Source organism: Montipora foliosa, chromosome 9 (genome assembly GCF_036669935.1).
Source record: "Montipora foliosa isolate CH-2021 chromosome 9, ASM3666993v2, whole genome shotgun sequence".
NCBI classification, from domain to species: Eukaryota; Metazoa; Cnidaria; class Anthozoa; order Scleractinia; family Acroporidae; genus Montipora; species Montipora foliosa.
The window spans coordinates 49498768-49525960 of NC_090877.1; the positions used below are offsets into that span (position 1 = coordinate 49498768).

The following is a 27193-nucleotide window of genomic DNA, read 5'->3' on the forward strand; positions in this document are numbered from 1 at the left end:
CTTCGGTTTTAGATTTTTATTGTTTGGAAATTAGCCAATGAAATCCTGTGTCTCCAGAGCCGACTGGTTCTCATGCTCAGCCTCTGGCGGCTAAAAGGACCGGGCGGCTCTGGGGACGAGAATAGAAGAAATGGCAATCGGGAGACCTAGTTCCCAGGGTCTTTCTCCGCCCAGAGTAGTACGCCTTCTAGCCTTTTACCTTCAGCGGAGAAAAGCCCTGGGAATAAAATTAATGTAATCGGCGGAAAGCCCTAAAAGAGTACATTAAGTGGTTGGTTTTGGTTTTTCTTAAGCGCAATGAGATTTCAAACACGCTCGTAAAAGTTTCGTGGACTTGTCAAATAACCTTTTTATCTGATATTTATGAAAATCAAGTAGACTACTGCACGACTGATAAATATTTCGGCTGGCCAATGCCAGCCTTCGTCAGGTTTATCAACGTTCAATCACTCAGCTCTTTTCTTAAGTGCTTCACAAATTTCTATATTTTGCAGCATGTCGACTCAATGCCTGAATTTACGTATGTAATTTTCCGTTTTAATTCTAATCAAGGCTGGACATTCTTAGGCCGGATATGGTATAAACTTGACTCAACACAGATTCTGGATTAGGATTAGGGTTAATCGTAGCTGCAACCGTCGCTGTAACCCTGCTCACTGGCTCTGGTGTTCTCCTACCGTACCTACTGTATATTGATTCCCGTCTAATTTGTAGAACTCTAACGTCAGAATAAACGTTTATCATCACAATTTTCAATAACACCTTCAGAGTCAGATTCTATTGCATTTCGGGTAGATACGTTAAGGCAATTCTTACCTTTCACTGTTGCGTTAAAGCTATATTTTTATCCGCCTATTATAGTATGTCCCTACTCCACATATAAAGATTTCATTGGCTACGAAAAGTCTTGTATGCCGTGTCCAGCAAACTCGCGTCATAGCTTTATTGGGAGTGATAGACGCTCAGACTGCACGTGCAACGATGGATACGAAGGGAATCCTGGAGGACACGTTGAATGCAAAAGTAAGTAGAGAAGAAAACCCAAAACATACCACACATGCTTTTTATTTATTTTTATTTAAAGATTCACCCTAAGGTTGGTGTTCAATACAATAGCACACTAGCTAAGTCCCCTACAAGGTAATTGCACCCAAACACCCGACCCCTCAAAAATTGAATACCCAACCCCGTCCAAAATGAAAAAAATATGAAAAAAGGTATCACAATATCAACAAGAGCAAACAGATAAAATATTAACTTTGCGACATTTAGGACAGATAAATTTAAAGTACAAACATCATCTCCATCAAAAATCTGGTATAACCTGACAACATAGAAAAGACTTAAATTTGGTTTTATCAACGGAGTTGATAATGTAAATTGGCCACCGTACAGAGACTCTAAAGGCTGACGTTTCGAGCGTCAGCCCTTCGTCAGAGCGAATAAAAGAGTAAGCTTTTAGAATCTCTGTACGGTGGCCAATTTACGTTATCAACTCCGTTGGTAAAACCAAATTTTTGTATACTACTTCCCCACAGACGCAGCACCACAGTTTCCTCAGAAACTACTCCTTCATAGAAAAGACTTAAGCTTAGCTTTTTAAAAGAAGACAAAGTACTTTCTGCTTTGATATCATCAGGAAAGGTGTTACATAGGTGTTACATAGGTATTTAGCGACGAATAAGTTTCTCCACAAAATCGGCTTCGCACCTTCGTTCCTATGTACATTTTGTAAAAGAGTAAGCGAATCTATTGAACACCTTTACTGTAATAGAATGCGAATATTCAAACACGTTCTGGCAGAATTTAATTAACTGTTTAATATGATTGGTATAAAAGTCGAAGCGTTATCAGAGATTGACAAAATTTTCGGACTCTGGAAAAGGCAAGCAGATTTTCATTTACTCAACCATTTCCTGATCCAGGCAAAACAACATATTTACTTCTGCTCAAATAAAGGTTATCCTGCGACGTTAAAAATTTGCCTCGCAAAAGTAGCCTCAATATATCAAATTGAAACTACGATTGCTGAATCAATTGGTAAACGTACTTTTCACGTTAAGTGGAAGAAATTTGTATCACATAACTGTATTCCTTCGGGTAGCTGATGACTAGATGAACATAATATAATAACGATATACTAACACTATGAAGTTAGTGAAAAACCCATGTAATTGATTCTTTATACACAGCCTTTAATTTGTATATTGCAATTTGTATTTTTGTAAGTAACTTTAAATCAGCCTTTAATTGCATTTAATTGTGTTTTTGTAAGTAAATTCAAATCAATTAAAAAATCAATAAAATACAAAAAAAAATCAGGAACAGCGTTCCAAATATTGGAAAGTCTAATAAAAAACGAATCCCTAAAAAGTGAAGTTCTAAAATAAGCTGTTGTTAGATAAAGTCCGGAGGAACCACGACGTGATTTGCTGTTACAGTACTTAACATAATTTTAGGGTGCGTTCGATTGACCCTATTCCGGAATAAGAATATGTGGAGTGATGATTTAAAAACTATGTATGCTATGTTTAAAATTGCATTTTAGCAGATGTTTGACAGTATTAATGTGAATCCCCGCAAAAACGAAGGATTTCTAACTTCTATTCCATGTCTTCCTATTCCGGAATACGGTCAATCGAACGCGCCCTTAGTTTAACTGAATAATCCCTAATTTACATATATAAAAGAAAAGAAGGTCTAGGTACTCAAGCCAGTAATTAAGCGGTAATAAATTTAGATGAACTAAGCGAATTTGATAATTCATATTCCAGTCTTTACATATATTATTAAGTTCTTATTGTTCTCTGATACGAATCATTCCTCCTGTAACTTTTACCTGAACCGTGGCTCTTATTAATTAAACCTTGATTACCAAAACAATATGAACTTAATATTTACAATATATGTGAGTGCTTAAGGATTTACTTTAACCTTTTCCGTGGACTGCAATGGCCTATAGACTGAAAAATCCCCCAAGATATTCTTATTTCCCTGTATCATCTTTGATAGCGGTGTTAATTCATGCTTATTTCTTGGTCCGATATACTTCCAGGTTGTAGACTATAGTGACAACTTGATTGTGTTTTTGCTATTATGTACTTCCTTTTAAAGCCCGTACTACTATCTCCCTATATCATTGTGGTGGGGTGCAAATGTGTTTGTTGGAGTAACAACTTGCTCGAGAGCGTCATTCCATAAAACGACCGAGGACCTGCATGGTTTCTTAATAAAGCTTGGGGTTACTATGATTTGCTTTGTTTTCTAGTAAGGCAGTGTGATGACTTTCCAGTCCCGACGAACGCGTTGCTGAAGGGTGGCAATTGCAATAGAAATTACCTGTCACGTTGTGAAGTTATTTGTAAAACAGGCTACGAGCTGACTGGAAATGGAAAGAGGACATGTCTGATAAGTGCTTTGAACGTTCCAATATGGAGTGGAAGTGACGTCTTTTGCAATAGTAAGCTGTAACAGAAGGTTATATTGCTATTTACGTGCTAAGTGGTACCAGCGGAGTACTGCATGTGTTTGGACAAAACCCGGAGAATTTTAATTTCAATGTGTATAAAGACAGAAAAACAAGCTCAGGCGAAAGGAACTACAGGATAAAAGCCCTGAACAGTTTTCTTCCAAAAAACTGTCTTAATTTTGCAAGAATTCATGATTTCCTACAGTAATTCAATCATCCGAAAATCCAACTTTACCCCTCAGGCCTTATATGAGTATGTTCCACACATCCTTTGTTCCATTTTACTTTTTTTGGAGAAAATAAGTATTTGTTTCATTTGACATCTTTTCCTGATCGGTTACGTATACGGCCTAGGCCACAGTCATTTCTTAACCCTCTTTCTTTTCCACAGTATAAGGTGGCGGTATGACATATCTTTACAAGGTCTGTGTTTTTGACCAATTATAGAAAAAAAAAGCCTCTGCAATGTTTTATCGTCAGTTCCATCCACTCGCGTTTCAATTGATTTCTGGAGTTGCCTGCAAGTAGTTGTGCCCCATTCAATTACGAAAAGCAATTTTTTGCTTAGTCTAGCCTACACGAATAAAGTTTGTGAGTGTTTGTCTGCGAACGACACCCAAGAAATTTTATCTTTTTTACAGAAATCGTTTGCCCACCGACTGTAGTTTCTAACGCCAACCCAACGATTGGAACGTGCACAAAGAATGACTTTTCATACCAAACCTCATGCACCTACCGCTGTAATTACGGGTATATTCTGCATGGGAGCCCTGTGCGAACTTGTCAACAAGACAAGACTTGGTCAGGATCTGATACAATTTGTGAACGTAAGTTTCACTGCAGGCGGTGAATGATTTGTTTATGCTTGTTTGTTGTTTCTGCCTAAAGGATTTCCCGTTTGGACGATAAAAATAAATCTAAACTGACAGCCGTGGAGTCGAAGCCAGTGTTTTTCATACCATGCACATTAGTTTGCCAAAAACCTAACTCAACAACAATATTAGTACATTAATTCTAAAGGAGCTTCTTTCATGATAAGGGTTACTAGAAGTACTTCTTTGTACTTTCTCTAGTGTAACGACCGGTTTACTGATGTTTTCCATTTACTTAACCTGATCTCATAAGTAAATTGAATAGAACAGTTTGCAGATGATGTGATTGCGCCATTCATGTGTAAAGAAATTTCAATGTGCCTTGCAGCGGTTAAGTGTCCAAAACTAAACTCGATATCACTCAGCCAAGTGGAACCCCCTGAATGCGTCACTCAAGAGTTACAATTTTATTCACAATGCGAATTCAAGTGCCCGAAAGGTTACGTTTTCAAGGGAACACTGGGGAGATCATTGCTACGATTCTGTCAAAAGGACGGCAATTGGACTGGAGAATACAAGCCTTGTGTCGGTTAGTCTATTTTCTTTGCCTTTCAGTTTCATTAATCTTCTATTTATATGTCCAAATCGTAGTATGTTACGTTAAACTTGTGATGACTGATAAATGTGAGCGATAAAATATGTCAATTTTCAACGGTTACCTTGGACTGTTCTGGATGTCTCAAGAGGAGTGGGGTTAACTCCGAATGAGTCGCATTCGTCAATCAAGTGAAATCATATATTTAAACTCGCAAGCAAAAGGGAAAGAACACCGTGATGATAACGTCATAATAAACGAGAAAGTGAACCTGATCGGTCTTGTCTCTTTCGTTTCTCTATCAGACCCAGTAAAATACAAGATTTTGTCAGAACGTAAGCGAGGGAGTCATATGAAAGTAGACGGTATCGTTCGGATCGCCTTGTGACTCAGACGCACTCCCGCATACGACTCCGCTCACTCGGAACACGTCTTCTTTGTTGGCCGGCTTCTACCAGGTCAATAATATATACCGGTGGCCAGGGTACAACCAAAAAATACTGACCATTGGCTAAATAGGTTGTACCTTTCATTTTATTATAAGTCAACTGTACTGAATGATACATCTCCATTTTATAGTTCTTCAGTAATGAATGAGGCATGCTTTACAGAGGTATTAATAAACGCTGTAAATGACCACCCTTTATTTGATTCTGTAGACAGTCAACCACCCAACATTACTTGCCCAGGGAACATAAGAACAAATAACACACTTTATCAAGATCATGCAGTAATCACGTGGGTAGAGCCCACATACCATGACAATTCAATTGGAGTGGATCCTCTGGCCGATGTTACCGTAACCAGTACCCACAAGTCAGGAGAAAGGTTTCTGATCGGCAAATACTATGTCCAGTATACAGTCAGAGACGGCACCGGATTAACAGCCAGCTGTCAATTTGAAGTGGAGGTGTTGGGTCAGTAACCTCATGTTGTTCATGAAATAGTGTTGTGGAGCAGTATAATCCAACGATAGAGATTACTCAATGCATATGTTTTCCTTTGATAGACAGAAATCAAACCTACTGGCGGTTCATTGGTGTTTTTTCTATGTTATTTGAATTAGCCGTATCCCAACTTATTGTATCCTTTCTAAAACAAGTGCGCGAAAAAGAAACGCTCCATTAATCTAAATCTAAATGCAAAAATGAATTTTGCGTTTTTTGAAGAACTCCAAAATAAATCCACACGGGTGGATTCTTCAGACCCAATCCAAATCCAGATTTTTGAGATTTAGCATTTTGGCGTTTTTTTGGAAAGGATTCGAGAAAGGGTACTTTTGATTAGCGGTTTTCCTTGCAAAACGGTCGCGCTACTTAACAACTAGACCCGTATCCCGCAATACGGGTCAATAGCCCATGAGGCGAAGCCGAATGGGCTATTGACCCGTGGCCCTTGAGGGCGAAGGGTCTAATTGTTTTAGTATCACCCAACTAGTCGGACAGAAAAGGCAATAATAAAGTTAGCAAATGCAAGTTCCGAATAAAATTAGATTTAGTTAAACATCTAATGATAAAAACAAGCGAAAAGAGTTTGACAAACGTTTTTTTCTTTTTTCACTTGAAAATGATGACATGGAGTCATCGAAACGTTGTGTCAAACTCTTTTCGCTTGTTTTCAAATGCAAGTTGAAGAGATATTTATTTGGGAATAAAACGAAAGAAAGCGTCACCCTTTTCGCTACTCGAGGACTATTACTAATAGTCCCCTAGTAGCGTAGCCAATCAAAATGCAGGATTTGCATTAGTCGACTAGTTGGGTGATACTACTTGGTCTTATCGAGGACATGAGGAGGTCGAAAAGAGTACGTTTTCGCGCAAATTTCACAATGAAAATTACATAAAAGAGGTACCAAACAGCACCTTTCTTACAACTAAACAACTGCAAGAATACCATTGGTAGTCGATTGGTAATTGAGCAGGGATGTTTTTCGTCACCGGTTTTTATCGTTAGCTGAGCTATTGCTTTTCTTGTGGTGTATAATCAACTGAATCGACAAGCCTTTTAGTACTCCTTGTAGTAGAATTTATCATTTATCATCGAAGTTGCAGTGACTAATAAATGTGATGCTTACAGGCTTTACAAGTAACGTGATGAGATTTGTAATTGTACTTTTACAACAGATAAAGAAGCACCTTACTATACATCATGTCCTGAAGATAAAATAGTTGTGACAGAGCAAGCATCAGAGAGGGTACAATGGACGATTCCACAATTTTTAGATAACTCTAACGTTCCTCCAGTTATTGAACACAACAAGAATTCTGGGGAAACCTTCCCCATAGGACAGGTGTTCGTGTATTACGTGGCAAAGGACCAGTCTGGGAACGTTAACAACAGCTGTGCATTCATGGTCGAAGTTAAAGGTAGATAAGTTATGTCCTTGTCGCTTTTGTAGAAACCTCAATGTACGAAGTGTAATCCAAAACAGTCTTCTTTTTCGTTTTACGTGAGTTTCACTAACTCAGGAAAAATTGAAGAAATTTTTTGCACCTTACAAATGATTCGGCAATAATTAGTAATGATATGAGCCACCAGGATTGGATGTTTATTGATGAACGATTGCATTGCTAACTCTACGTATAACAGTACTGCATGTGTGAATTCACTCAACTTTATCGTGAACAAGTGACTGCAATTAGGACAGAAAACCAGTACACTTCGCCTTCACCACACGTGGTAAACATCGATTGCACAAAAGAAAAAGCTACAAAAAACGCTGTCCTCGTAAAACTAAAGGATTTCGGCGGAAAGTCTAAACTAACAGTGAGGCAAAGATTTGGCCAACAGACCCTACTACATTGCGGTTCATTGCGCAAAAACACCTATATGTTCATAATATTACAATATATAATAAAATATCATTGTTTAGGGCAACGTGTACACTAAGCTTGAGTACGGGACGGTTCTTATCTGATGAAATAACGGATACACGTTTTACTGTGAAACGCACGGCAGAGGACTGGGACTAGTTTCCCATGCGTCTTCTGATTGAAGTGATTTCAGATTTCCATCGGAAAAGTTACTTCAAAGAACCGTCCATACAACCTTTTTGTAGGGCTCTTGATTAAAAAGCTTCCTTAGCAACCATTGTCTTTATGTAGTTAAGTGCCACCGCGGCTCTTAAAATCGTGGAAAGCATAAAGTGTATTAAGATATTATTCAACAACATTTTCAAATAATGACACATGCTCCAGAAAAAGGATACTGTCTCTTTGAAGAATTTAAATTTGAATGAGGTTGAAAGCTTCCTTTATTCATTCTATAATGGCTCTCTTTGCAGCTAAGTCATGCCAAATGTATCCAGCTCCTGTAAATGGAGCTTTAGCTTGCAACGCGTTTGGAGTCAGCGATCGATTCTGTCAAGTGAGTTGTAATGACCAATATGACTTCGCCTTTCCACCTGCCATCACATATGTATGTGCTAACGGAATATGGACAGTTTTTGGCCCTGTAGGTACACCACCACCATGGCCGGATTGCTCTGGTGAGTAATTCTCGTATAACCATTACTTTCTTTCGCTTATTTCATTAACCTATACAAAATCCGTCTTATCTGTCGCCTTTCCTTTCAAAAGTTCAAAAAGAATTATTAAGGATGCGTTAGATAAGATGTGCTTAAGGTAAAGGTCCTTATTTTAAGAGGGTAACACGTGACGGTGAACTAGAGTTACTCTGAAGGGTGGGGGGTTGAGTTGCAATGTCGTATCGGAATAAAATTGTTTTACGTGCGAAAGGAGAATTTCTGTCTCTGAGCCCGTTACGAGTTAGAAGGAGATTTTTCACATTAAATGTTTGCCTCAAAGTAATACAAAAATATACTGTAACAACAATATATGGGCAGACGTTTACCAATAACATACTAAAGGCGTTTGTCTGTCTTAGTCCGCTACACACCCGGCAAAGCTCGTATGGCTTTTATCCCGCAGTTCTTCTACTACTCCGGTGACTGCAACTCACAAGAAGCACAGGATCAAATCAAACTTAACTTCATCACTTTACTGAACGCTCAATTTGTCCCAGCATCTCTTTGCAAAAATCATCCCATGGAGTGTCACGTTGGAAACGTTAATGTTTACTGTGGCTCTACTAACGCGGCTAAACGGCGCCGTCGTAGCGTCGTCCGCGAGGTTTATGTTAAAGTTGATATCGTAGCACAACAGCAATCAGGCAGTGTTTCTCAGACCGTGTCACAACTGGAACAGATTCTGGACAATAATGCCAAACCTCTAATGGATCAACAAGCAAAGTCCTTCGATTGGAGGTCACTTCGTTCGTCAACTGATCTTGAATATCAAAGGTACTCGCTGAGCGATGCTGAGGCGTACTGCTCTGAATCCGGTGCAGTAGTTGGAAAGTGCGACTCACTGGAATCCGGTTGCGATGGTTTAACCAAACCTCACACCCTGTGCCAGTGCAATAAGGATTCTGGACAGATAGAAAAATGTAGTAAGTTTTCTTGGTCGGTGAAAATTCCATTTCATAGTGCTTTGAAAGGAACATTGCTGTCATTATCATCATCATCATCATCAATATTATCATTATTATTATTGTTATTATTATTATTTTCATTATTGAAATGGCGGACAGAGGTCACCTAGTTACCAAAATCTTCATTTTTTCGGTCTCTTCCTCGCTCCAGATGAAGGAAAACAGAGAGACCCTGGGAACAAAGTTGATTGCTAATACCCCACGCGAACTTATCTTTTGACCGATTTCTAGGTTTGGAGTGAGTATTTACAGGAACAACAAACCAACGTCAATTCTGCAAATGTTGAGACTGTTGGCAGTCAGTCAGTGGTTGATATCTTGAAGTTGAGCCACACATACGCTTCAGTTTGATTTATTAACCTGTTTCAGCATCACGCTTTACCCCTTAAATTTAGTAATACATATATGTTGTTTTCTGGTAGTCCGCTGCCCAAAAGGATCGTACTATGACTCCTTGCAAGAAAAATGTATCCGATGTTCACCAGGAAGCTATCAGAATCAGGAAGGAAGATTTGAATGTCTTCAGTGCCCAGAGGGAACATGGACCATTGGCAACGATACCAAGAATTTTACTTCTTGTATAGGTACGAAATTATCCTTTTTATGTCACTGCAATTTTTGTCGTGATTTAAGCATTTTTGCACAGTTTTAAAGCATTTCAGACAGATTTGGTGGTAAAACAACCCCCGTTTCCTCCCATACTTCAATAACTAGCATCTGGTGCTATTCAGTGATAAATATGATGATTTTAGCATAGCATAGGATAGGATAATGTAGGAACTGGTGTCAAAACTCTATTTTACTGCGATAAAGGGTATCAGACATCAGCAACAGAAATCAAAATACAAACTATAGATATTACAAAACTACTATGGCGAAGGAATGAAGGGGTAGTTTCTAAAGAAACTGTGGTGCTGCGTCGGTGGGGAAGTAGTATACAAAAATTTGGTTTTATCAACGGAGTTGATAATGTAAATTGGCCACCGTACAGAGATTCTAAAAGCTGACGTTTCGAGCGTTAGCCCTTCGTCAGAGCGAATCCTCTGACGAAGGGCTAACGCTCGAAACGTCAGCTTTCAGAATCTCTGTACGGTGGCCAATTTACATTATCAACTCCGTTGATAAAACCAAATTTTTGTATACTGTGGCGAAGGCTACATTACACTGAATGAAGGAAGCTAATTAAGAGCTATTCCAATACTATGATACTAAAATTGATATATGCTTTACGTGAATGCTGTGTGTGAGTTAAAGCAAACGCTCGACTGAAAAAGGCACCCCTAAAATCTTTTATTATCCGGGGGAAAGCAAGAAATCCGTTCGTTTGACATGAACAAGAGTCCAACATGTATTTGTAGCGTTACGCTATGGGAATAATTCTCGTAAGCGGACAGCTCTACTAACGGATGCTTTTTCGGATTCCCGATGGTGTACGCTTACGAGAGAGTTGACTGGAGTGGAGTAAACTGTTTAGCGTGTACTATCAAGTTATAGTTGCACTCGGAAAGTTGCTAAGCAGGAAAGAAGCATGCGTCGCACTAGGCCATAGCCGAGTGGAATCTATCTTCTTTAGTGCTTAGCAAACCTCTCAAGTGCAACTATAACTTGATAGTACACGTTGAACCGCTTAATATTTGTTTTATAACATAACCAAGACATCTTGTGACAATTTTTCCGCTCCAAAATTGACCAGCTGCTCCCAAATCAGTCACGGTGGCTTCATAGCTCAGTTGCACCGGTATAATTTAAGAAAAAATTAGTGGGTTATGTGAACAATGGAAATGTCCTAGACGTTACCGAAAGGAAAGCTTGAGAGAAAATTGAACACATTACAGTATAAATCTGACATATATATGAAGTGTTGAAAGAAGTATGTTAACATTCTTGGATCATCACGGTGAAGATGTGAGTCTTATTTAAGAAGTACCGAAAGGAAAGCCTGAAAATTTGAGACTTAAACTGAATGGGATTTGAATCCATGACCTCAGCAATAAACGTATAATAGGCTTTCAGTTGTTCAAAGGTCGGATAACGTTATCCAGAGGATAAGAACCGTTTCAAACGTCGAACTTTACATGTGCCGAATCTAATGCAAATGAGAGAAATCTATTGTTTTCGCTCATTTCCATTAGATTCGGCACGTGTAAAGTTCGACGTTTGAAACGGGCCTTATTCTTCTTTGGATTTCAAATCTATTTTAACTTAACACTAAGCGACCAAAGTTTTAAGCATTAGTTAAAAAAAAGAAACCTGTTTATTCTAACTGAAATTTTCCTTTTTAATGGTCCGCCATTACTAACTTGAAGATTTTGAGAAAGCTGAATCAAGGAGAAAATGACGTCAAAGACTCACCAGTTTAAGAATGCAATGTGTGTGTACGCCGCAGAATTAAGGCTGGTTTCCATATGATCGCAGACGATCGCGAATCGCAGATCGCAGACGATCGCTAAGAGAGAGGTTTCCATATAATCGCAGCACGGGAGTTTCGGGCTTCAGGAAGTGATTTTTTTTTTATTACAAGGGCACTTTAAAAGTTTTGTTTGAGGACGTGAATGGTCTTAGCTGCAATAGCACGCTACCGCAATGTTCTCTTTCTCTCTCTTTCTCGCTCTTTGAAAAATGACCCATATTACTCTTTTTCTGTAGTCAGTGCGCTGAAGTATTAAGAAATTGGATCAAAAAAAATCCTTTTTTTAACCTTCGACCGTGATCTTTGAGGCCCCGTCCACACGTATCCGGATATTTTTGAATCCGCAACTTTTTCTTTCCAGATTCAAAAATATTTCCAGCCACGCGTAGCGTATTCAAATCGAATTTGCCAGTCCACACTTATCCGAAACGTATCCAAATTAACTCTAGTACTCAGAATCTTCAAGGAAATAGAGGTAACAGAGCATGCGCCATGAAGCCCTCGGCAGCCATCTTGAGAATTGATTTCACGGTAAGAAACTTGGTTCGATCTTGATACGTCAACCGCGGATAAAAAAATATCCGGATATGGTGTCCACACGGTTCCGGATTCATATCGGACTCAAAAACATCCCTTCTGGGGAGCGTATTTTAAAAGTTCCGAAGTCGCCAGTGAATTCGCTGGATACGTGTGGACGGAAGGCGTATCCGGAAAGAAAAAGTTGCGGATTCAAGAATATCCTTATACGTGTGGACCGGGCTTGAAACGTGCTCTTTGTTTATATTCTAATAATTCCAGAACCGCAATTAATCCTGGCACAAAAAAACAGCCTGTCCTTTGGGAAAACGCCTACGCCATCATGCTAATTTGAGCTGTTTATTTCAGTAATGTCCTCATTCTTTTTGTTGTATTCAAAACCAGGTTGACTAGCAGTAGAGTTATTTTCATAGAGTTATGTCGTAGAGTTAGAGTTCAGTTTCCAAAATCCTGAATTCAAGATTTTGGAAGGCCTAAATCCTGAATTTAGAAATACAAAAAGTATCCTAAACATGCATAAAAGCTAACCTTAGGCCTAATTAGGCCTAAACAAAAGTTTAGCTTTTATGAATGTTGGCTTCCAAAATCTTGAATTCAGGATTTTGGAGACTTAACTTTAACTCTAGGATCGACTAGGACATAATTATCTCTATGAAAATAACTCTAAGAATAGCTGTCCCCATTCAAAACACCTTAAGCCAGTTATTAAATGCAAAACCTCTCCTACGAAATTTTAAGCAAGCAATGAAGAGGGCAAATTGCCTGTATTTGAGAACAATTATTTACCACTGTAGGTTTCCACTTCGTGTTCTGGACAATTCAAAGAGGACTTGTTTGTGCACTCATTCAGGGTTCAGGAACTTGGTCCCTTCTACACGACAATAATGACAATAAGCTCACACCTTAAGGAAAAACAAATAAAAATATGCACGATCGACTTAGTGTGCTCGACTTTATCATGAAAGCAAACCACGGTAAAACTGACCGAAAAAAAAAAGTAGTTCTTTTTCATTGCCACTTGAAAATCGTGTTGTTTTGGTTCTGGTTCGCTCAATTTCTTTTAAGACTTCTCTTAAATATGACTAATATCATTGTGTTTCGTGGTTATCACTGTTCCATGAAATTATTCTTAAGATAGATGAATATTCAAAACTGATTAGTTACGTTATCCCACTTTTTCAAGGATGTGTTGTCATCGAATTTTTCAGTCGTAGCACTTCAGTATGAGGCTGCGAACCATAAAATTAGGACTGACCTTTGCGTCTCTTTCGTTTGCGGCTTTTTTGATTGTAAGTCATATCTGCGTTTTCAGTCAGTATGAATGTCTCTCTGTTAGTACAACGGTCGAGTCATCTATGCATGCTTCACTGCAAAGGATTTCACTTCAAGAGTCACTACAGGACGCTCACCATTTATTGAGAGGACTAAATCATCACCTATGGCAAAAGAACTGCGTAAGGAAAATTGAAACGCTTTGCAATTTTCCAGTTTTTCCCAAGGCGCCGGATCAGCGCCATGTAATATACAAAACAGAAATCAAAGAACCAATATATGCAGCCACGGATGCTCATCGCTTGCTCGGTTTTTTGATTCCAAGCACAACTGGTGAATATCACTTTGGCGTGGCGTCGAACGGTTTTGCTGAAGTTTGGCTTAGCGGAAGTGAGAACTGGAGAACAGCAATACAGATCGCATCTGTTACGCCTTTACGTAAAAAATCTGAAATCTATAAATGGGAGTTCAATTCCTTTAAGACACAGATTTCATCCGGGATTCTCTTGGAAGCAAGAGCCAGGTATTACATTGAGATACTGTATGCCTTAGGTACACCGAACGAAACGGACAATTTTCTTCAGGTTACATGGAAACGACCTCAAGAGGCTAACTTTGAAGTCATCACTGGACACGAGTTGTCGCTGTTTACAAATGACATAAAAATGGCAAAGTATAAGGTATTTGACGATGATTTACCAATGGCACTTTCTTGTATCTCAAAGCTAAAACATGGTAACAATAATAAACACATGAGAATAGATCCAGAAAGGATACCTTTTTTAGAACACACAGCGGTAAATAAGGCATTGCCATACTGCGAATATCAACCGAGTTATGTCCTGACAGAGTCTCGACTGCAAGGTTTCAAACAGTTTGACGGAGTTAGACGTCACATACAGAGAACGTACATTTACCCCTTTCCGGTTGTCGATGGTATCATGCGATTGAAGAGAAGTTTCAATCTTTATTATGAATTCTCTTTGGATGAAGAAGAAGCATGGTCAATTGTGTACAGATACATGGAAGCAATTGAACTGAACTACTTTGGGTAAGTTTGCAAATTCCTGTTGTTTAAATACTTATCCGCTGAGGTGATCGAGGCATTAGCTAGCCGCGTAGATTTGAAACACCATCCCGGACCATACTGTAGGACCATATTGCAGGACTGTGGATTTTGTGCTCCATGAAAACAACAACAAGGCCGCGTTGACTCGCATTTGTCTATAATGCTGTGGGATATCAAATTCTTTCCCTCTATGCCCTTAGTTATGTTAGATTTTTTACTGGCAAGACAGAACCTCAGCTTTTCAAATATGACACTCGCCGGTTTTTGAGGTGTTTGGGTTATTAATTAACCCAATAAATGTTGATTAAAAATAGAAGAGTAATCAGGTATTGGAGACATATTCATGTAAAAAAGCGTTCTCGGGTTAAAAATTTTAAAAAACGTAAGCTTTCGGCTTTCAGACTGCTGTAAATGCGCGAGATGGAAATATATGTGAAAAAAAAATTGTAAAAACGGTAAAAGGGAAAAATGCGCTAATCTAAAATAATAGTGTATTGTTTTAGCGAAGGCTTGTAGTTATTGTCGGCTTCATTAGTGTTAGCGGTGTGACAAGATTCCAAAGTTTCTCGGATTCGGAAGTTTCCCTTGTCAATTACTCTGGCATTGTTGAAATTAATCGAGTGATTGTTACGCCAAGCGTGAGCTGCAATATTAGAGCCAGTTTTCCATAGTTTTACATTTCGAATGTGTTCCTTTTTCCTCGTTGAAAAACTTCTTCCAGTCTCACCAATGTAGCTCCAGGAAAAATCGGCGCAAGGGATTTTATACACCACAATGGTTTGAAGTTTTTGTTTTAAAGTCTTGTGAGGTCTATTAAAAACGTTAATTACATTCTTTCGAAGAAAATCTGTAAGGGGTTCTGTGACACCACGAACATAAGGAAGGCAGGCCATCGCAATGGATTTATTTTCAATGAGATTGAAAAATCTTCTTTCGTGGGCGAGTAACCACAGGCGCCCCAAGCTAAGTGTGAGGAACAGCCAACAAAAATATAAGTATTTGTATGGGAATTCGGACAAAAGACCAAGAAGATAATTTTACGAAAAATTTTCAATTAAAAAGCCTTCCTTCCTGTGTGGTTTTTTTCAAGATTCGACGCGAATTGAGCCATTTTCAGTTCCTTGGCTGTCAACGGTTATAGTAAAATACCAAGGCTGAGCACTGAATTCTCAGGAGCCTGACAAATTAACTCAAATATTCCTGCATAATTTAAATGTTCCTAGGCTTACAATTTCGCCGTTGAATTCAAGGGCAAAGGTTTTTCTTTTATTTCAATCCGCTAGCCGGGCAATCGAAGCCCTGTATACAAAAATTTGGTTTTATCAACGGAGTTGATAATGTAAATTGGCCACCGTACAGAGATTCTAAAAGCTAAGCTTTTAGAATCTCTGTCCTTGACGACGTTACCAAACAAAGGGAAACAACGATTCGTTACCAAGCCACAAACAAAGACTCGTTGCCAAACCGAACTCAACGGTCACCGTGTGGTGTTCAAAGTGAAAGATGATCTTTTCCATCGTTTTATCGTTTCGTTTAAGACACTTGGGAGTTTAAGGACGCGACGTTCTTGAGCCGCGGACGGCAATCGGAAATGAACATTTCGCATGCCAGAACAGTACTGTCTCGCAGATTTTTAACCTAATCATCTCTAATGGAGGAAAGATACTTAGCAATGTAAAGGTGTTAGTGACAAGACAAGTTAAAATGAAAAACAGCTCACCTCCGGTTGCCGTCCGTGGCTCAAAAACTTCGTATGCTTAAACTCCCTACTAACAGCCACCTGACGTCGCTGGCAGGGCTTCGATTGCGCAGCTAGTGGACTGAAATGAAAGAAAAACCTTTGCTTTTGAATTCTACGGTGTAATTGTAAGCGTGGGAACATTTTAACCAGGAATATTTGACTCAGTTTTGTGGGCTCCAGTGTTCAGTTATGGCTCAATCCGCGTCGAATCTGAAAAAAAAAAAAAAAACAGGAAGGACGCCGCCCACAATGGCAATAAGGTTAGGCTTTATAATCTATAATTTTTTCATAAAATTTATCTTCTCCGGACTTTTATCGGGATTCCCATACAAATCCTTATATTTTTGGTTGGCTTTCCCTCACACTGAGCTTGGGGTGCCTGTGTAGTAACTTGATTAGAAAAAGGTTTTGTCCATTTTTTCATTCTATTTTATTTAATTCAATATTTATCCTGCGATATCCAATTTAGCAGAGCTACAGTAGTTTAAATGGAGCCCTGAATTCTGATTATCTGATTTTCTGATTTATGGAAATGAAAGTAAAGGCAGTTTTCAAGAAAACAGCGACAGCTTTAAAACCTGATATTTAAGAAAAAGAAGACCATTATAGGTGTTATGAAAATGTCAAGGGGTTTCATAATTTCTCAGCTATGACGAGACCCTTGATCGAAGCTCCGCAAGATTGATCGTATTTCATCTTTTCTCCTTGTAGGAGATACAGCTTGTTGTCCATCAGACGTGTAGAGAAAAAAGAAGACCGTAAGAAAGGAGCAGTGCGATACTTTCTCGAGGTTGTTGTCTCAGATGTCTTAACTGACAAAAAGTATATTTTGGCAGAGTACGTGTTTCAACCAAATGGGACGAGCTTGTGTTATCCCGTGGGCCTGCAATGGAATAGGACTGCGGATGTCTATCTCATCGTGACGGCCAAGAACCTTGGCCGGTGGATTCACCACTTTATCAAGAACGTGGAGAAGATCATTCAAGAATCAAGAGATGAACATTTACACGTGGTTGTATTCGATTTTGAAAGCCCGGATGTTAACTTGACAAATGTTTTCCAAAGATCTAGCCTGAAGAACTATCATTATATCACGAAGTCTGGAAACTATTCGCGCACAATTTCTTTTACGGAAGCCATAAACTCAATAAAGGACCCTAGCGCCATTGTTGTCACCTTAGACTTACATCTTGACATTGGAAGTCGGTTTATTAACGAAATACGCAAGGTACGTATGGGCTGAGAAGGCCCCGGACACACCTTAAACCCTTAATCCTCATAACCGACTCACTTTGTTTTTGTTTAAGTTCATCTACAGAGTTCCTTTCTACAAATCATTTGGGGTAAAGTTTAGTTAAGGTTATTCATCAAATGAATCCCCAGTCTTTGTGGATATATTACCAAAAAAATGCTGGACAACGCAGATAGTAGCTGCGAACGCAGACGTATTTCCGGCGGCCGTTTCTCTCCTCGCAGGCTCGGAAATAGAAATTTGTCCATTCTTTTATTTGTGCCGTCAAACAAACTTTTACGACATTATACTGTGACTTGAATAGCTAACCTTTATGAAATCTGGTCAGTTGAAAGCGTACGTTTAAGGGCTTCGCGTATTTTTTCAATAATTTGATAATTATTGTATTAATACTTGAATATTATATTTTCATTTTAGCAATGTTTGGGCGGCAAGACAGTTTACGCTCCCTACATTGTTTTCCTAAACTGTAGTGGGAGCAGCAGCACACCCAAGGGTCACTGGTACCACTACAGCTTTGGAACAATAGCAATGCATAAAAAGGACTGGAAAACATTCGGTGGATTCTCAGAGGATTTCAGGAACAAGATAACGTGGGGAGCAGAGGACTGGGACTTAATTGACAGGGCTGTCAAGGGTGGTCTTGAAATAGAACGAAAACGTTCACCATGGGTTTATCATTACCATCATACAAAGGATGGAATGTGGTGATATAGCATTTGACAATTTGTATAGAGGCGGGTAAAGCGATAAACAACAACACGACACTCGAGTTCAACATTCTGAGAATAGTGTTACCCTTGTTGCGTTATCAGTTGTAGTGTTATCGGGCAAGTACCCAAAACATTAACACTAGTCACTGTTAATGCGCTTAATTTAAATGAACCTCTTGCTTCTACAGTAAGGCCCATTTAAAACGTCGCATTTTACATGTGCCGCATCTAATGCAAATGAGCAAAAGCAATAGATTTTTTTGATTTTAAATTTGTACGTTGAGGTTTGTATTTCCAAAGGGAACCCAGGCTCACTGTTTGTGTCACGCACGGGTTTCATAGTAAATATAGAGAACACATGTTGCGAAGACGCGAAGTTTAGCTGTCTAGAAAGTTGCTAGAAAATGAAAATAAAAATCCATGAAACTTACCATGTGGCGAGTTGTTGCTGTCCTTAATATATAAACAATTTTTTTGGGAAAATAGTCGCCTTGACCTTTCCTTCATAATGTAGTGGCAAGGTAGAAGGCTGACGGCAGCGTCGGGGCTCCGATCCACCCTCAACTAGCACAGTTTTTTGGGCAAAAATCGAATCCAGTTGCTAAATAAACACGGCAGGTTAGTGGAACATGAATGTCTCTAAACCCTCCATAGAACTTGTACGTTAACCAACTAAAATGGCAACCCGAAGCCGTTAGGATCACAACTGGTCCGGTTCGAAAGTGGCACTGAGCTCGGGGCGCCTTGGTGATGAGTATAATAAGTTCCCGTGGAGGGAAGGTGTAGTCGGACGGTGAGTTTTATCTTTGAGCATTCCGGGAATACTTGTCACCACGCGCCCCGATATCAGTGCCATTTTTGAATTGGACCAGTTGTGATCCTAACGCCTTCGAGCCGCCTTCGTGTAGACATTAAGGACACACGATACACATGTTTCCATGAAAATCGCCCTGTTCACTTGGCGGTAGTCGAATTTGTCATGGAAACATTTGATAGACGTCCACCCAAATTTAGTTTCGAAAAACGAAAAAAAAGTCGTTGAGGGGCCCGTGTGACTGGTAACCGATGTAAGTTTAGATGCAAGAGCAGACGGGTATTTCATCGCAAGTATATATTATAAATATAGTTTGAATACCCTCTTTAAAAGCAAAGCTCTCAACCATGACTTCATGGCAAAAATGCTGCATGAGTGCGGAATTTACAGTTTGAAGTCATTTTCACCATGCTTCAGATAGGACGAAAGGTCTCAATAAAACACCTTTTCCTGTGGGTGGTTTGCAACCAATCTCTAGAGACACAGGTAACAATGCAGCAATGTACAATTGGTGGTGAATGAACAAAAGGAGCTAAGGAGAGATTTTTTGTTTTCGTCCACCAACATGGCGGCCATGACGTAACGTGACAACCACCTATTGATGCATCAAAACAGTGGTTATACTCGGAGAATCCCCCAATGGACCTTATCAATCATTTCTCTCCTACCTATTCCGTTTGCAATTACAATCTGATAAGAATTCGGGATACAAAAAGGAAATGAATAAAGGATTGCAGAAGACAAAAGTAATTCCGAACCAGAGACCAGTTAGTGTGTGATCAACATGTCATCGTATCTCAGGTCTACTTTTATTTATAAATCGAATTGATCAGAGGGAATCTAAACAGAGCTTGACTTGGTTTCAGTCTATCCATGAACACTCCAAATTTTCTGACTTGTTTTCGTTACAGAAAAATGTAAAGCAGGGTACTTCTCCTCAACTGGACTCGCTAAATGTTTTTCTTGCCCGAGCGGAACGTACTCTTCCGGTTTGATGAACACAAATTGTACTGATTGTCCAACGGGTACAACCACAATACTTCCTGCGGCTGGAGGACGAGATGAATGCGGAAGTAAGTTATCATTATCATTATCATTACTATAGCGGTGTTTTTCGTGACGTCAACCATTGTTTTTAATATGCCAACCAGAAACTAATTGGCTGTTGGAAAAATGATTTCTTTTGTTCCGTACGTGGTTGGCAAATTTGAATATCAAAAGTAATGTGACGTCAATGTTTGTAAAAAAGGAAATATCGCTATTACCATCACCATTGCCATTTCCTGTGCTACATCATTATCATATTTATTAACTTATTTACGTTTTTGTGGTTATCAGCCCCAAAATACTTTTTGAAAAATCGTTGTTTGAGAAGAGAGAGAGAGCACTGTCAATAAGCGCATCTTCGCTTCTTTTCTGCAGACTACAGCGTTTAGGGTTAGGTCACACGTGTTTTATGTATTTTTGAAAATGAGCTTATGACCGAGTTAACAGATGCACTTTTTATTATTCACAAGTCGTGCTCGAATCATTTTTTGTAAACATTTTTGTTCTTTCAGTGAAGTGCTCTCCTGGTACTTATTCAGAAAATGGTGTCGAGCCCTGTATTCCTTGTGCGAAGGGTTCTTTTCAGAACTCTGTGGGAGCCTTGGCTTGTGAGGAGTGCACAGCAGAAAAATCTACTTATGGGCCTGGTGCTGATGCAGCAGATATGTGTGTTGGTAGGATGCTCTGAACGTCGCTCCCATCTAACTACTAAGAAAACATACTGTAGTGATATTTTTTTTCGTTTACTATTGCTGTGGTTTAATTCTTGCTCCCACGCACATCACGAGGCTACCAGGTTAGGCTTCCTCTATTTCACAACCTATTTACTCACAGGATTATCCAACATGCCTTTAAATTAAATTTAATTCCCTGAAAGTTATTGTTTAGGGACTCTAAGATGGTTGCCGTGATGTCACATGCACGCGCTTATTTGCCCTTGTAAGTTCTTCTTTGAAAATCTATATCTTTTGCAAAGTCATGCATGGTATTTCCCGCTAAGTTTTCCTCAGTAGTGACGCAAGCATAAGAACAAAAAACGTACTCAAAGTCAGAAGCTTTTTTGTTAGAACTATAATCATTACTTATAAAAGACCGTGATAAACAGCAAGTTCATGTAGCTATGAATGTCGCTTGTGCTGATGCCTCGGTCTCTAGTGAAAACCATCATGCACAGAATGCATTTTATTTTACCTATTTTAATTGGCTCGCATTCGGCATTGTTTTAGTGATTGATGATTGTGCGTCAAAACCATGTAACAATGGAGGTACCTGCACTGATCTGAAAGATGACGTAATCTGTGATTGCCCTTCTGGATATTCAGGAAAGTTCTGTGAAATCGAAAACGACGAATGTTTGTCTGATCCTTGTTATCAGGGAGCCACGTGCGTTGACAAGGTAAAAATACAATAAATATTTGTTCAGACCTTTCACTACAGTTACGCTTCTATACCTTCACCCTGCGAGCAGAGCCTATCTATATTTCACCAGAGGGCGAGCAAGAAGGGCTCTGCAGAAATAGTGTCAAGTTTGTCTGGTCACCGCAGCCCAAGTTTCTGGGCTAATCACTCTCGTCAAACCGGTTTAGGCAGCGCGTACATGATATTTTTGACAAGGCGAAGGTCAAAATCAAGCCTTCACTACAACAATTAATACATGCGTATAGGAGTGCGATCGAGACTTGGCCTGACTTTGAAACTGTCTCCAAGCAACGGCCTGCGCATACTCAACAAATAGTTTACACGATTTCTGCAGAGTCCTTCTTTCTCATCGAGTTAAAGAAAGGCTATGCAGGCGGGGTGCTATACATTTGTTTTGATAAAGAGCTGGTTGAGTTTCGGACTACTTGATATACAAACATGGAATGAACATGTACAGGAGTGAATATCAAAGACCTGGTACAATTTGATTGTTAAGTGTTTTAAACTTAATACCTTTCACACAAAATTGTGGCATATTCTACTCTGGATGACGATAAATGATTTAACTCGCCAATATAGGTTCCTTATGGAGTTAGATGGAAGGTTAAAGCAAATCACTGATCTGATCACTGCCTTGTATTAGTTTGGGTTATAATGTTAATTATAATTGCGATGGATTTATTGATTCATTCATTTATTTATTCAATAATAGGTAAACGGTTACGAGTGTGTCTGCGAAAAAGGGTTCACTGGTAGACAATGCGATGTTCCCTCGCAAGTTTGTGGACCAAATGTCTGTCAGAATGGCGCAAAATGCCTTGTTCAACCACCAGACTTCGCTTGTGAATGCCTATCTGGTTATGGCGGCAAGTTCTGCGAAATGAAAATCGATCACTGTGCGTCATCACCTTGTCGAAATCACGCAGAATGTAGGAGTCTGACCGAGAGTTATCAGTGTTCATGTAGGCCTGGATATGAGGGAGTACAATGCGAAATAAACACTGACGAATGTACTGTTAACCCCTGTATGAACAACGGAACATGCACAGACGGTGAAAACAGGTACACATGCAACTGTCGGGCAGGTTTTACAGGATCGCAATGTGAGATTAACATCAACGAATGTTTGTCGGATCCGTGCAAAAATGGAGGCCAGTGTGTAGATATGATCAATGGGTATGAGTGTATCTGCAAGCCAACATATTTCAAAGCTAACTGTACCAAAAGTAAGTCGTTTTGGATCATAATAGGGAGCTTAGGCAAGGACGAGGACGTCAAATACGAGAACGTTGACTAAAAAATACTATTTCCTGTTATTGTCATGATTTTGCGATTACTCTAAGTCGCCCGGCGTTGAAAGTGTGTGCTAACATTCCAACAATAAAATTGGGAAAATCGGCGCGGATAGTTAGAGAGAAAATTGGAAATTTATCCTGAGGTACTCACATTGACCACAAAGCCTCAAATTTGGTCAATGCTTGTCGTTGTTAGGGAGAGAACGCCATAGAGATGTATACAAATGTAAAACGCACGTGCAGGGCGTGCAGAGCTTTTGTTTGTGCTCATGAGATCTATTGATTTGTGGCGTTCTCGTAGCCGTCGTCGCGTCGTTCTTGCTTAAGCTCCCTAATATCAAGTGGCTACAGTAACGTCTACAAAAAAGCTAATGGGTCAAGTGTTTCCTGTTTTCAAGACTTTTTTATAACTTCCTGTAAAAATCACCATGCAGCAATTATTGTATAAATAAGGTGGTCATAACAAATGTGGGTCCTTTTACGTAAAGTCGTATGTCTCGGTCACTTAAAAGAGCACTGAATTGCTTCGGTCAAGTCTTAAACAAAGAGAAATTTACATATCAGGTGGTGACAAAATTTGAGCTCTGTTTTCTCACCTTGTTTTTGGGATTTTTCTACATCGTGCGGAAATTTACAAACTGTGCATGGTTACCCTCATTGTTTCCCTGCCAGCAAAGATATCTTTTCTACTTGCGTTCGCTGGGCTGACCAGTACGGGAGGAGAAACCTCTGCCATTGGTCGAAACTCTCTTTGATCCAACCACCGTCCACAGTGACGGCACTCTTCAAACCGCTTGTCCCATAATACGTTTGCTGACTGTGACTTGAGTCTTCTGTGTCCGGCGCATTCCCTTAAAGCAATTCTGTTGTTGTCAAGTGAGCTCACACAACATGAAGAATCACGTGAGGATTCGGTCGCTAAGAAGCCTGCGCGCATGCTCAAAACAGTGAATTTCGATTATGGCAGAGGTCTCTTTTCCCGTAATCGTCAGCCCAGCAAACGCAAAAGTAAAGAGACTTCTGCTAGCAGGGAATCTCGTTGTCAATTAACAAAGCAGATGAAACCTCACAGATAAACGTATTTAGAAAAAAGTAGAGGCCATGTACAATATCTGTAAAATTGAAATTTGTTGATTTCTCAGAATGGTGTCAGAACTTTGATTTGTCTTTTCCTCTTCGCGTGGCAACATCCTCGTCAAGTGTTCAAAACATCCCAGATATGCACGCTTTTACAATCGCCTTCTGGCTTCGAACTGATGACAAGGAAAACCCAGGGACGCCTCTTTCCTACGCGAACATGGTGGGAGGCAAACTTCAAGATAATGCACTCGTCATCCAAGATTATGGTGCCTTCGAGTTACACATAAATAACAAGAAACTTTTCATTGGTACATCAGCCAATGACGGCAAGTGGCATCACGTAGCCGTCACCTGGGACAGCAACGGTGGAAAATGGATTTTTTACAAAGACGGACAGGAAGTTAAGAGGTTTGTATTTTGTCTCGTTCTATCGCATTTACGAAACGATTCGATCGTTAGTATAAATTTTGAAGCCATTCAGTAATTTCTTTTTAAAGCGTCAAAGTCATACCCTACCTTAGAAAGTATACATGTGGCAAAATTGCTTTTGGGAATGTCGACATTTATCTTTTACGATAAAAGATGTCAAAGGTTCTAAAGTGATGATTGTTTGGTTAGGTACACTGAGGCATTTCTGTCTGGAGCGGTTATACATGGTGGTGGTGTTATGGTTTTAGGACAGGAGCAGGATTCCCTTGGTGGCTCATTCAGTCCTGAAGAAGCGTTTAGTGGAGACCTGAGTCAATTGAATGTTTGGGATAAAGTTCTTTCCCCTCAGGATATTTACAATCTGGTGCGCAGCTGCTTTACGGAACCTGGGAATGTGAAGGCCTGGGCCGACTTTCGCACAGGGCTTCAAGGAGTCTACGTGTTAACCAAGACGTCACATGCATGCAACTGTGAGTTGAGAAAAAATGCTATGGCTCAACAATTTAGAAGCACGTGTTATCCTTGGTACTTTCATGAGACCCCTAAAATATGTTTTTATGCAAAAGCCGAGCTCTGTTAAAAGTAATTTTAAAAAACTATTATATTCTTTAAACTTCCGGTTTGGGTGATTGTCATGCACTTTTAGGTTTTTTTCTTTACATTAACAAGGCTTCAGAATAACATGGTAATTGACAAAAAAAGGCAGTTTGTCCAGGAACACAAGATTCCTTAAACTTGCACACAAAGAATATGTCTTTGATACGCAATCCAGCCAAGTTCAAGGTTGTTCTGTGGTGCATTACAATTTTGGGACGCTTACCTACTGTCGCCTTTAATTAGTTCTTATTAACCGAGCGGGAGGTCTGTATGAGAGAATCTTGACCGAGGTCGCCAGTACAGACCGAACGCAGTGAGGTCTGTACCAGCGACCGAGGTCAAGATTCTCCCATACAGACCGACCTACAATTGTAGCTCGGTTAATAAGATGTTTATTATATGGCCAAACAAGAACAATTTAATTCGTTTAATGTAACTGATTTGTACTAACTGACATTTTGCTTGCGCACGGCGATGAGTGACGATGAGCTGAACTTAATTCTGTCAAAGTTTGCTCGTCATCCTCTCTCAGTTTTGTCATCATGCTGTTTGGCACTTCCATAAATAAATATTGGTAGAAGAAAATACTCAATATTTTTGCATTTTAGTTTGCATCTTTTCACCGCAAAACATTACCGGTCTAGATGCCGGTCTAGATGGGAAAATCTAGACCGCGGTCAATATCGATTTTAGCCAATCAAATTCGTGAATTTTGTACTTCCCAGTCCTCGTGAGACAGAGCCATATAATAAAGCCACTTATTAAACAAGTCAAAACTTAAGCCTGCCTTTTCCACCTCTGCCCACACCCTCAAGATTATGACCATGATGCTGTCTTTTTCCCAATATTCTTAGTCACTAGTCCCTTAAGGCGGTTTTCATGGAAACGTGACATGCGCCTCTCGAACAACAATGGCAAAGTGTTGACGGGAAAGACCGCTGAACAGTGTGCATTTGCATGTGAGCAGGAAGTCTCGTTTCCGTGCAGGTCATTAGATTATGACAGGACAAACGGCACGTGTTACCTCAGTAACGAGGACTCTGAAGGTGGTGTACTTACACAAGCAAAAGGATACGACTTCTATCAGATGAGTATGTTTCTGTACCCGTTACATTTGTCCATGGGACTTTCTTTTTTAATATTTCAAAATGCTGTTACTAATGACATTGATAAAATTAATTGTTTTACGGCGATAATGGAAGTAAATAAAAAGTATAATTTGGAAGAAAGGAAACAACAAGATCTTTATATCTCTCAGATATTGAGAGCACTTAAAGCAATATGTCGTTTTTTAACTAACTCAATGGCTTATGATCTGTCCCTGCGATGGACTGGCATCCCATTCAGGGGGGAGTAGATAAGCGCCGGCCTGATGGGCCTTCTAGGCTCCTAGCAGACTTTACCTATGGCTTATGATCTCGAACAGCGATGAAAAATCGAATAATCGAATAACTGGGAATTCCTTTAAGACTTAAATTAAAATAGTTATATTTATCAGAAATACTTCAATTCTGAAAAGAATAAACTGATACTCTTTCGGGATTGACTGTTTTGTGAAGAATATGTGACAGCAAATCTCTGACGCAAAAGCATTTGTATTTATCGTGCATATCATCCTTTACTTTTCAAAGCGGATCCTTTTTTATTCAGGCTGCACTGAAGCTCTCGGTGTGCAAAGTAAAGTCATCCCTGATTCCGCCATGACAGCATCATCATCGTTGAGTTCAATCAGTCAACCAAGTGTAGCACGTCTCTATGCACCTCAAGCCAGCGGTATTCAAGGAGTGGTGGAGAGCAGGGGAGGATGGAGCCCACAGCTATCTGACCAGGAGCAGTATTTACAGGTAAGTATAAGTTAATTTGCATAGCCATTCGTTCAACAGACTGAAATGGTGGGTGACATTTTATTTTGTTTTGTTTTCATCAAATTTATAACGTTTCTGAGGATGAAGTTAAGGGCCCCATATATGGACTGATGTGGATATAGAAAAGTATGTTCACTGCTGTAGAACTCCTCAAAAATAAGGAAATAGAGACCCACATTCATTATGTTTACAATCGAAAGGTGGGCTAATATAAATTTGATTATGCTTCACCAATTTCTCAACTACGGTGATGACAGATACGTGCTCCACTAGCTCAATCCGGCTA

The 27193-nt window shown here is 39.5% G+C and overlaps 2 protein-coding genes across 2 annotated transcripts in view; both read left to right on the forward strand.

Annotated features, from left to right (window-relative positions):
- Nucleotides 1-27193, forward strand: part of LOC137971223 (sushi, von Willebrand factor type A, EGF and pentraxin domain-containing protein 1-like) — a 45214-nt gene that overhangs the window by 2050 nt on the left and 15971 nt on the right. The window contains exons 3-19 of the mRNA XM_068818000.1: nt 862-1023; nt 3269-3460; nt 4111-4296; nt 4670-4870; nt 5536-5793; nt 7000-7242; nt 8160-8363; nt 8762-9325; nt 9790-9951; nt 20087-20248; nt 20735-20896; nt 21449-21618; nt 22354-22867; nt 24079-24424; nt 24635-24915; nt 25897-26133; nt 26693-26886. Of these exons, the coding sequence (XP_068674101.1) occupies nt 862-1023; nt 3269-3460; nt 4111-4296; nt 4670-4870; nt 5536-5793; nt 7000-7242; nt 8160-8363; nt 8762-9325; nt 9790-9951; nt 20087-20248; nt 20735-20896; nt 21449-21618; nt 22354-22867; nt 24079-24424; nt 24635-24915; nt 25897-26133; nt 26693-26886 (4238 nt within the window). The remainder of the gene's footprint in view (nt 1-861; nt 1024-3268; nt 3461-4110; nt 4297-4669; nt 4871-5535; nt 5794-6999; nt 7243-8159; nt 8364-8761; nt 9326-9789; nt 9952-20086; nt 20249-20734; nt 20897-21448; nt 21619-22353; nt 22868-24078; nt 24425-24634; nt 24916-25896; nt 26134-26692; nt 26887-27193) is intronic.
- LOC137970477 (uncharacterized) lies at nt 13670-18359 on the forward strand. Its single transcript, XM_068816992.1, has 3 exons — nt 13670-14637; nt 17108-17624; nt 18066-18359. The coding sequence occupies exons 1-3, from the start codon at nt 13670-13672 to the stop codon at nt 18357-18359; spliced, it is 1779 nt and encodes a 592-aa protein (XP_068673093.1).